Below are 12,420 nucleotides of genomic sequence, written 5' to 3' on the forward strand. Positions count from 1 at the left end.
AAAATTACGGTATTTGAGAGAATTTGAGGTTTCAGTGTTGCCTGTATATTTGATATTGAGACTATAAATCTTTTAGGCATGTTAATGGTACTATGACTTGTTTATTTAATTAATTTTTAACTTGGCTGTGTGTCTTTCAGGATCTTAGTTCCCCAGCCAAGGATCAAATCCTGCCCTGGCAGTGAAAGCGCCAGGTCCTAATCACTGGACTCCCAAGGAATTCTCTGTGATTTTTTTAAATTTTATTTTTGGATACATGATTCTTTTCAAGATCTTATCTTTTAGAGATACATAATATGTTTCAGGTGGCGCAGTGGTAAAGAATCCATATGCCAATGCTGGAGACGCAGGCTCAATTCTTGCGTCAGGAAGAACCCCTTGAGTAGGAAATGGCAACCCATTCCAGTATTCTTGCTTGGAAAATTCCATGGACAGAGGATGGCTACAGTCACAAAGAGTTGGACATGATTGAGCGCATACAACACACAAAATATTTAGGAAAGTGATATTAGGAATTAATTTCAAAATAATATGAAGGAAAGAGGGCGTAAATGAAATAAGATTGGTTGATACTTTTAAAAAATTATTTTTTGTGCTGGGCATTCTTTGCTGTGCACAGGCTTTCTCTGGTTGCAGCAAGCAGGGGCTGCTCCCTAGTAGCGGTGCGCAGACTTCTCATTGTGGAGCGTGGGAGCAGTTAGTTACGGCTCATGGGCCTAGTTGCTTCGGGGCGTGCAGGATCTTCCTGGGTCAGGAATTGAACCAGTGACCCCAGCATAGCAAGGTGGATTCTTAAACACTGGACCACCAGGAAAGCCTGGTTGATCATTTTTAAAGCTGGGTTTGGGGGGGGGGGGGGGGCGTGTGTGTCCCAGTCAAAGATAGAACCTGGGCCCCCTATAGTTGAAGCAGAGTCCTCACAGGTGGACTGCCAGGGCGTTCCGTACTCTTGTATATAATTAAAGTTTATATCTTCTTTTAAGAATAGCAGGAAAGGAATCCCTAGAGTATTGATTCCGAGATTCATAGTTGTAATCTGATGGGGGTTTGCCCCTTTACTTTGCTACAGTGTGATTCTCAAATTTACTGCCTGTCTAGGTTTTCCTCTTGATGAGCATGGTGTTCCCTATGTGCTGGCCTTGAATTTCCAAAATTCACATTTTTACCAGGCACTTTTTCAGGAGAAATGAAAATGTTTCAACTTGAACATAACTTTGTTTTTTAGTGTGAAACATATGCCAAGCCTATGAGTACACTTATCCTTTATAGCAAAATAATAGAGAGGGAAATTTTACAGATTTTTTTTTTTTTCCTTGTGAGAAATAAAGCTGAAGGTTTAGTGTGGAGAGAAGTTAAACACAAGTAGACTGATTGTTTGGAAAGATTTATACATTTTAGTACTACATATATAGTAATTCTTGTCTTTGTTCAAAAATAGTTGAAAGGTAACTAACTATATGCCATAGATCACTTGACTGTATTCTCATGGATCAGAGAATGACGTGTTTCTTGAGCATCTTGGTGGAGATATTAAATATAGCACTTCATTGTATTCATGAAAATTCCTTTTTGATAGCTGGAAAACTACAAAAGGGTACTAAATTTGCATTTTTCATTTGTAAAGTTTACAAGGAATTTATTTCAGGTTGATATCTATTTTGGCATGGCCCATCTTTTCAGCAGAGTTAATTTTTTGGCCCTGAGCTATAGATGGTGAAATGAAAGGAATGATCCCATTCTCAGATACAGAGTATAGATCAGAATTGAGAACTGTTTGAAAAATTTGGTTTCAGTGTCTTTTCTGAGATGTTTTGGGTGTAAGTCATAAAATATGTTCAGTCAGCAGATTTATTACTTTTCTGAGTTGATACGCCTTGTTGGTTAACTCCATCTTTCACATAGTAAAAATCTTGAAAAATATATTCTGAGTTGAATTTTCTATCTTGAACCCTTTAATTTACATTGGTTGTCTTGGCAGAGCATATACCCTAGGGAGTTATTTTTTCTCACTTGGTAAAAAGTAATTAGGACATAAATGTCCTTCTTGCCATCTTTTCACAGCTGCCTTTTCCACTGTTTGTTTCTTAGAATACCTTCTTCATGGTGGAAATAACATAATTTGACTGTGAGGTGGAGGAAACTTTTGTTATTAATCTTCATTGTTTGACAAAACATGAACTCAGTCTTTTAAGATGCTATAAGTAGTTGAGGTAAAAGACTAGCCTTTGGATGTACTATTAAAATATCCATATTCATGACACTGAAAACCACAATTTGCATTTGGATAGCTCTACTTATTCCCATAGAAAGTTTTCTACTGATTCCTCAGTATATGTATGAGGACTTTGCTTGCAGCTGGTCAGAGCTGAAAGAAAGTCCTTAAAAAACATTTACCCACAGTTTATATTCATTCTGATGGATGTTTTATAGTATACATGAATTATCTGTTGGCTTTGGACTCTAAGACAGTTATACAATAAAGAACATTAGTATAAAATTAAGTAATTAGAAAAAAGTTGTTTAGAATGTTATCTCTTTCAGTGGAACTAGACTGGAAAATACAAAAGTGTGTTGTGTCGGCTTGACTCAAAGAAAGATTGTGATATAGATTTGGCTTTTTAATTCAGTTTCTGGCTAGCATTGTCTTTTGTATATGTAAATTAAATGCAAAACTAAGAAAATTTAATGGAGAAGGAAATGGCAACCCCTTCCAGCATTCTTGCCTGGAAAATCCCACAAATAGAGGAGCCTGGTGGGCTGCAGTCCATGGAATCTCAAAAGAGTCAAGACGCAACTTAGCAACTAAACGACAAGGAAATTTAAGTTGATACCTTAGAGCTTTTTCTTACCTTTCTCATAGCACCTCTCCTTTATGGTTTTGATTTGAGAAAACAGAAATAATTAGAATATTAGATTCTGCTTAGAATCAGGCAAAGCACTTTACCTGTTAAAACGGGTCCTTGACTAGCTATGGAATATTTAAAATTTTCAGGTAGACAACGCCATCTGTTGGGCATCTTGCAGACTATCAAATTGTGTGGCCCTAACGCGATGGTTAAATTGGCTGTTTTGTTTGTTTTGCCTTAGGGGTGTGGTGGAAAAAATTCTGAGATACTGAGGCACTGAGAGCTCTTGCAGTATAAGCTTTGTTTGAACATTGGGCAGCAGTGCTACTCCCATTCCAAGGCAAAGAAATTGACCTTTACTCAACTAATATTGGAGGGCAGCAAAATATTAATAGCTGCTCGTTTGCATTGCAAAGAGGTAGGCTTTATTTTTAAAAAGAAGAATGTAGTTTAAGCGGTGTTTTCAAATTAAAGGCTGACTCCCAAAATCATCGTGGAGTTTACGGTTGGAATTCCCAGGTGGTGCCCAGTTCATGGGGTCACAAAGAGTCAAGTACTGAGCACGACACATGCACAGAGGTTGAAATTAGAGTGTGGCCCTTATCTTGAGTACAAAAAGGCTCAATAATAAAGATAAATAGTATTTTATATATCATTTTTATGCTATTATTTTTATTTTATTTACATTTAAATTTCACCACAGAGCTTAAGTATATCCTGGGCCGTTGTTCAGATTTTTGAAATAAAGGGAAATGGTCAGACAACTTTAAGGATGCAGTGTGTTTAAAATTGTACAATATATTAAACAATTAGAGGAAATCTAGGAAATGGTATAATTATATGCTTTTATAGATTTGGTATATTTTATAAATACCTTTAAATATATTTATAGATATAGAAGCTTAGATAGATATAGACTTCCCTGGTGGCTCAGTGGTAAAGAATCTGCCTGCTAAATACAAGAGACTGGGATTCGATCTCTGGGTCAGGAAGATCCCCTGGAGAAGGAATTGGAACCCACTCCAGTATTCTTGCCTTGGAAATCCCATGGACAGAGGGGCCTGACGGGCTACAGTCCATGGGGTTGCAAAAGTTGGACACAGCTTAGGGATGAAACAATCACCACATGGATTTGGTAGCACAAATTCAGGGATAAGCCATGTACTTGGAGGAAATTCCATTCAGGAGTGAACAGAGAGGTCCTTGGTTGCTGACAGAATCTCCCCTTGACTTCAGACATACGACAAACCAAGGAGTCTGTCAGCACACAAATACCACTGAATTCAGAACAGTAGCAACAGGATGATACTAAGAAGATGGCTGTTGCCAGTTAGGATTGTGGAGGCCAGTCTGAAGCAAGCAGAGATGACTGGAGGCTGGAAATGTTGTACCTCAAGTCCAGCATCAGTAGAACAGCAGTCTAGAGACAGAATGGTTAGTGCTTTCTTCAAAAGTTCCTGGTTTTCCAAACAAGTTCATAGGATGCTTTCCTCAAATGGCGAATGTATCATTTTTAAAAATTCAATATTTGTGCAAAAAAATTCATAATGAGCAAAGTATCAATTTTAAAGAAAAAAGGTCTGACCCTCCACTTACGAAGTTCACCTCACCCTAATCCCAGTCCTGAGTATTATAGCTTAAATTTTTTTAACCGTAATTATTAAATAATTTGCTGTGGAGTCTTCCACACTAATTTTTTTTTTTTAAGAATAAAAGTTATAATTCTGGAACCTTGAAAATGGGGGAGGTTAGGGGAAATGGTAGAGGAAGCACAATGGTGTAGGTTACCAATAGCTTCAGAGTCTGATTCCATATTTTGTATAAAACTATTTCTCCCACTGTGAGGTCAGTATCTTATTTAATCTCTTTTTCTTGTAGCATGGCGGACACCGACCTGTTTATGGAATGTGAGGAGGAGGAGTTGGAGCCATGGCAGAAAATCAGTGATGTCATCGAGGATTCTGTAGTTGAGGATTATAATTCAGTGGACAAAACTGCTACAGGTAACAAAAACTCTTTGATCTTAGATTGTTGTTACATTGACTGAACTGAATGGCATTTTTGTTAAGAAAGTATGAGGTGGAAGACTTAAGAATTCAGGGTTGCTTCTCTGTGGCACTGGTACTGCCTTTTCCCCCTATTCTCTGGTCTGTAAGTGCTTTGGTTTTCCTTATACACAAAGCTAGAAACACTATATTTACTAAATTAAAAACATTGAGAGTTGAGTTAACCAATATTTATCAAACACATAAGTAATTCTCTTACCAAATGATGTGTGAACAAGTGGTGTGTGTTAGTGTTCATTTATATACCCAGTCAAAAACAGGTTCCCATAGTCTTGAGGGATTTTTTTGTTTGTTTTATTTGAACTTAGTTTCCTTTGTGAGCTGAGCAGAATTTGCTTTGTGTCTGTCTTCAGGGACAGTTTACAAACTTAGGCTTGTAGCTTCTCTTTCAAAAAGGTGCGGTTGCAGGGTCAAATTCTAGGTTGCCCTAAATTCATAAAGTGGGTGGTAGTTCTTTTTCCCCTGAATTATATCTGTTGCTCTTTTTTTTTTTAATCTTTCCTGCCTTGAGAACTGAAGATGGCATTGGTTTGAAACAGGATAGTTGGTGGTCTTGTGGACAGCTTACTAATGCATGGTTATGAATACCAGTAGTGGTGATAATAAGCCTTTTGAGTTCTAGAGGTTTGCTTGTGCTCTATAAGCAAAATAGTGAAATCTGGTTCAGGGAGCCTGTAATCTAACGTATTTCACCAGGAAATCGGAGACAAAAAAGAAGGCATTGTGCCTCATTTGTGGCATGAGGGACCCATAGGAGGAGAAATCAGATAACCAGTCAGATGTACGAATAAAGCAGGAAACTTTTTGGCTATAGAGACCTGCAATAAGATGAAAGATGAGAAGAGTGTCCTTCAGTGTCCTCTGTCCCTGTCTCCGAGTGACTGTGCCTCCCCTTCCCCGCAGTTTCTGTGAGCCAGCAGCCTGTCTCGGCTCCAGTGCCCGCCGCTGCCCATGCTTCTGTTGCTGGGCACCTCTCTACATCCACCACCGTTAGTAGCAGCGGGGCACAGAACAGCGACAGTACAAAGAAGACTCTTGTCACACTCATTGCCAACAACAATGGTAAGTGGGATTACTGGGAGATTCTTCCTGGGCCAGAGGGTTCAGAGACTAAAAGCGGTCTTAAGATTAGCTGGGCCTGTTGAGTTTAGGAAATGACGTGGCTCTGCTGCTGTTGGAGTGAGTTTAGTCCTGACTCTGATACGGAAGTCAGTGGTGGTGGTCCTCTGAGTTAGTGCTGAGTCGATGCTGGTGTTTCAGGTCAGGGGGCAGCTGATTTCTTATTACTGATAATTTCTAGGAAAGAAAATGTAAACCCCAAATTCCTAACTGTTAAGGAGATATGAAGGGGGCGGGACTGTTTGTTTGTTTGTTTTTAATTAGAAGAGCCCCACTAGTCTGGTAAGAATTCTCTCAGGGCAGTTTTGTTCCATATTTTCTTTGGCAGCTTCATTTGGTCATTGGTTCCTGGGTGTGGAAAATAGGATAGGATTGTTGTCTACCTGAAGGAAATGGTGTAAGAGTCGTGTTTTTTTTTTACTGAGTTTTTTGACTAGTGAAGTTATATAGTATTGGCTTCTGTTTCATTTTCTATTTTCTTTTCTTTGCAATATTCATTCATTTACATTAGCCAGCAGCAATTATACACCTTTAACAATTTATATCAGGGGTCAAATAGCATGTAATATTTTAAAAGTTAGATAAATCTTAATAATTTCACAATTAAAATGGCTTTTTTATTCCCCAAAGTAGTAAACCAAATACCAAAAAAGGAAAGATAAAAACAAAGAACTTGTCTTCAATTGTGAAGGTGATAAATATTTTTGAAAAGAGAATTTACCACAAGAATTTGTTTCATCCCCACCAAAAAAAACCCTGAACTTTACACAAAATTCACATTTTATTTACACTGAAATAACCTATATAAAATTGATTTTCTTTACCAAAAATAACAGCATTGTTTTCGTAGTATTCCTAGATAAGCCACCAGACACTTATATTTGCAGGTTTTCTAGATTTTGCTTGTAAATCAGGATGAGGCAGAAGAAGGCAGACAAATCAGCTGTAGTATCCATCACCTCGGATCCCTTCTTGACCATGCAACTGAAGTGTTCACCATGTACCTGCTAAAAAGCTTACGAAGGCTTCCTTTATAGGAATGTAAACAGCAACTACCAGATGTGGAACAACAATGGCAGGCTCTTCCATTCAAACTTTAACTATAGTTAAAGCTTCTTGCTTTAATTTCATTTGATAAAGACAAAATCTACACTGAAATCCTTGTTTAGTGAGCTCACACATTTCTCTTACAGTTTGATAATTTTCATAATGGCCCCTTTCAGGTTTTTAACAGCACACTTAAAACTCCTACTATTCAAAGGTCAATCATGAGCTTCCTTGTAACATTTTTTATTATGTCTCCTTCCTCTCATACCTCCTACTTCGTTTCTGATGACTATTTCTACATTCTGAAAATGCGTTATTGGCAAGTTCTGTCTCAAGATTCATGTCTAGAGTAAACATCTTCATAGAATTATTGCACTGCTATAAAGGACTTATTTTGAATTATTTTACAAGACTAATATGTGCATTGTAGAAAAGGGGGACAGTAAAAGGAGGAAGAAAACAATTTTTAACTATAATCCTACTACCTGGAGATAACTCTTTGTAACTTATTCTGTACTTATATGGATCTTTTTAATTAATTCATTTCTTTATCTATCTTATTTTTGGCTGCACGTGGTCTTTGTTGCTTTGTGCGGGCTTTCTGTAGTTGCAGTGCACAGGCTTCTCATTGCAGCAGTGTGTCTTGTTTCTGACCATGGGCCCTAGGGCTTAGTGGTTGGGGCATGGGCTCAATAGTTGTGGCACACAGGTCTAGTTGCCATGTGGCATCTTCCCAGACCAGGGATTGAACTTGTGTCTCCTGCATTGGCACTTTACCACTGGACAACTAGGGAAGTCCCCATATGTGTGCTTTATGCGCGTCTATATGCTATGTGAAGTGATTCACTCCTTATAAAAATGGGCCCATACAGATTGTTTTTTTCCCTTAATATGTAGTGACTGTCTTCTCATTTTAATAAATCTTTATGAACGTTTTTGATGATTATTTGCTGTTGTTTGGTTAACAGTCCTCAGCAATAGGTTGTAAAGGGGTATACTACTACTTTAAAAGTTTTTGTAAACATCTGTCTTTTCTCATATCCTTAGTTCTGAGAATACATTTCTAAATGTCAAATTGTTGTATCAGAGGTTATCACAATTTTTAAGGATTTTGATCAGTATTTTTCCTGAAATGGCCATCTAGACATGTTGTATCTTATATTTCCAGTAGAAGTGAACCTGGTATTCTTACTTTTGGATATAACCATTTACCTTCCATATTCTTGGACATTTATTAAATCCCATTTTTTGTGATTATAAATTGTTACGATGAACATTCTCAGGCATCATATCTGTGCCTACTGTGTAAGCATATCTGACATATAAAGTGAGATTGCTGGGTCAGGCATTTAAATTTTGATAGTATCAAGTTGCCATAAGAGATTGGTCTACATACGGCCTCACCAGTCAATCTTTGGATATCAAAAAATTTTTACTACATGAAAAATTCCTAGAATTCTTTTTCAACATATAATTAGTGACCCTCATATATATATATAAAGATGAGGAACCGCTAGAGATTTTTTCATTTTTACAGATGTGGAAACCAAGGTGTGGAGAATCTAATCTGAATAATATACTTAAGGTCAAATAGTAAGTGACTAAACTGGATTTGAATTATTTAGACTTCGAAACTTGTGGCCTTCCCACTGCATTATACTACTTTCCTATGTTTCTCTTAAAATAATCTTGTCAAAGTGCTATGAGCAACCAGTTTTGCTAAATTTTCCTTTGATCACAGTGTTCCGAGGCCCAAGATGAGCATCACATGACTTAATTTCTTTGAATGGACCTTTGATTCCTGTGGCCTATGTGCAAAAATTTTTTTGAAATATAAAAATTGATTTTATTTACTTTAAAAAGCTCTAGTATTCAAATTAAAATGTTGACCCATGTTCATGGTTTAAAAAAAAGATATAGACTGGTTACTACAGTTACATATGTCTTGTGTGCTCTTCCAGAAATTATTTAGTTCTGGAAGTTCTCTGGTGGTACAGTAGTTAGGATTCTGAGCTTTTACTGCCGAGGGCTTGAGTCCAGTCCCTGGTTGGGAAACTAAGATCGCATAAGTCTCACAGCCAAAAAAAAAAATAAAGGCTTAAAATTTCTTTCATGCATAGATGAGCACACATTAATAGATTGAGTTTGTCTAGCTTTCTTTTTTTGTATGAAATAGACAACTGTGACTTTTATGAAATACTCTTGAAATGCCAGCATTATTCATTATAGCCCAGAAGTGAAAACTACCTAAGATGTTGAATGAATAAGCAAAATGTGGTATATTCATACAATGGAATATTACTGGGCCATAGAAAGAAGTGGAATAGTGATATATACTACAGCATGAATGAACCTTGGAAAACATGCTGAGTGAAAGAAGTCAAATACAAAAAGGCCACCACATATTGTGTGACTCCATTATTATGAAATGCCCTTAATAGACAAATCTATAGAAACAGAAAGTAAGATTGTTGGTTGCCAGGGCTGGGGGAAGTAGAATGGGGAATAACTGCTAATGGGTATAGAGTTTCTTTTGGGGATGATGAAATCTGGAATTAAATAGTGGTGATGATTGCACAAAATCTGTGAATATACTAAAGAGCCTTCAAATTGTACACTTCAAATGGGTGATACAGTATGTATGGTATGTGAATTACATCTCAGTAAGGCTTTTTTCTAAGAAAATGTTAGGAATAAGATTACAGAAGATGTTTTACTATTGTTTTTGCCATTCTTCAGAATCCATCACTCAGCATTTAGAAATTATTCGTATAGTTCTGGCTGACCGTATATATGCATTGGAAAGGAATATTATGAAATGAAATGACCTACTGCCTGAATCTGAGCTGTGAATGATGTGAATTTAATGTTATAGATTTTTTTACTGTAATTATGATTTTCAATTCCTGTTTCGTCCATTTCAACTCCATTTAACCCTCTTATCTCTGGGGTTTAAGGCTATGTAAATAAACTTAATGAAAAAAATCAAGACCTTCAGATTTGTAAAGTAAACAGAATGTGTTTTGAGAGAAGCCATGGGATGTTCTATTATTTAATCTGCTTAAGGCTGTGGTGCTTAATTGAGAGCAGACCTCCAGGTAGAGAACTGGTTGGATGATTCTTTTAAAGGCTTTTTTAAGCCTCAAGATTCTTACTGCCTTCTTCATTTTCTGGAAATAGAACTTTGTAAGACTTTTGATTGTCAGCATTTCTTTTAGGAAAGAAGAATGCAGGAATCATTAAAAACAATTCATTTGTTTGAATTGGAATTATTAGGATAATTTATAGAATTCATTAAATAAATATTTACTCTGGGTGACTTGCCATATGCTGGTTTTGCTTTCAGTTGAATTGTAAACCTAGTCTAGGCTTAGAAACCTTTGTTTGCATTTTATTTTTGGAAAGGTCCTAACAATTCATCAAAATTCAAACATGACCCTGACATCAGAGAATATTTGCAGAAAATGCTTGTGTTAACATTCTTTATAGTAGTAGACTATGTATAGATTTCATGGAAACAAGGCCTGTCTTTTGAGACTTTCTAATGCTAGTTGATTGCACATAAATGCAAAAAATTTTCCATCCTTCTCTTCCTATATTTAGATGAGATGTTGAGTCATTGATTTTATCTTAAGAATTTTTAGTTTCTGGTAAATAACAGATAATTTATTTTCTTTTACCCTAGCAGTTAAAATAATGAATAGAAAAATATATTTTTTTATTTAGTCAATATTTTTCAACCATAAATTGTGAAGGAATAAAAAGAGATGGATGGGGAAGCTATAGATTAAAAGAGATTTAAGATGTCCATCAGTTGTACTTTATGAACCCTTTTGTAACCTAACTCAAAAAAATAAAATCGTCAATTTGAATTCTAACTGGATATTTAATATCAAAGAATTGTTTTGTTTATTTATGGCTGCACTGCACAGCATGTGGGATCTTGTTCCCAGACCAGGAATCCAACCTGTGCACCTTTCTGTGGAAGTGTAGAGTCCTAACCACTGGACCACCAGGAACGCCCCCAAGAATTATATATTTAACTTTATGGAGGTATAATTGACAAATAAAATTGTAAGATACTTAATGTGTACATTGTGGGGATTTGATATATGTATGTGTTGTGAAAGGATTCTCACTGTCTAGTTAATTAACATATCCATTACCTCACATACTTATCATTTTGGGGGGCTGGGATAGGAATAGTGAGAATGTTTAAGTTCTCTCGGCAAACTTTTAATTATATTGTACAGTGTTATCCACTGTAGTCACAGAATTATAATATTTTTTAGGAGTGATAATGATGTTATATTTCCTCTTTTTTAGGATCTTTATTTTTTAGAGATAATGTGTTGAAGTATTTATAGATGATATGATCTGATACTTGTTTCAGCATAATATGGGAGCTGGTAAGAGGGTGTAAGGTACAGATGAAAGAAGGTTGGCCTTAAGTTGATAATTACTGAAGCTGGTATAGGTACATGGAGGTTTATTATAGTATTTTATTTTTATATATATTTGAACATTTTCATAATAAAATATTTAAGTTGAAATATATATAGAGAACGACCCATATGATTAGCATAGACAGAACTTGGAATTTTTTGTCTGTCAGCTTCTATAATCACTTGTCTGCTGGCCCAGTAACTATGAGAGTCTAGTCCACTGGTGGTCTCTCAGTTTCTGGGAGAACATGGGACAAGTCACTATTGGCCCATTAATAGCCAGCCACTTATATACCCACTTTGGTGGTCTAGCTTTGTAGCTAACTAGTAATGCCATTTGTCACATGTAGTTTAAAACTTCAGAGGAGTCCATCCCATTCTAGTGAAAAAAGCTGCAGTATTTTGCTTAAATCTTTGATTTAGGCATATGGCTTTCTGAAATAGAATTTAGAGTAGTCTTTGTAAATCAGGAAACTTAGTGTTAATGATTTTTTTAGCCAAACTTAGCAAATGGAGGCTTCCCAGGTGGAGCTAGCAGTAAAGAATCCACCTACCAATGCGGGAGACTCAAGAGACAAGGGTTCAATCCCTGGGTTGGGAAGAGCCCTTAGAATAAGAAATGGCAACCTGCTCCAGGATTCTTGCCTGGGAAGTCCTATGGATAGAGGAGCCTGGTGGGCTACAGTCCAAGGAGCCACAAAGAGTTGGACATGACTGAGCAACTGAGAACATACAGCAAATAGAGGACTTAAAACATTTCCAAAGTTACTTTTATCACACAGGAAAAAGAACTTAAAATACTTTAGTTTTAAAATATTTATGATAGTTATTATTTATTCATGAATGAATCTTCTGAAGTCATATTTATTAGTTCTGGCAGGTGTTTTCTTTATAAGT

The 12,420-nt window shown here is 36.3% G+C and overlaps 1 protein-coding gene across 4 annotated transcripts in view; it reads left to right on the forward strand.

The window, feature by feature from the left end:
- Window positions 1–12,420, forward strand: part of POGZ (pogo transposable element derived with ZNF domain) — a 46,483-nt gene that overhangs the window by 11,407 nt on the left and 22,656 nt on the right. For 2 of the 4 annotated variants that reach the window (XM_061120833.1, XM_061120834.1), the window contains exons 2-3: window positions 4,725–4,849; window positions 5,816–5,974. In XM_061120833.1, the coding sequence (XP_060976816.1) occupies window positions 4,726–4,849; window positions 5,816–5,974 (283 nt within the window). In that variant the 5' untranslated portion in view covers window position 4,725. The remainder of the gene's footprint in view (window positions 1–4,724; window positions 4,850–5,815; window positions 5,975–12,420) is intronic. The other 2 variants (XM_061120835.1, XM_061120836.1) reach the window with 1 other exon arrangement.

Source organism: Dama dama, chromosome 20, assembly GCF_033118175.1.
Source record: "Dama dama isolate Ldn47 chromosome 20, ASM3311817v1, whole genome shotgun sequence".
NCBI classification, from domain to species: Eukaryota; Metazoa; Chordata; class Mammalia; order Artiodactyla; family Cervidae; genus Dama; species Dama dama.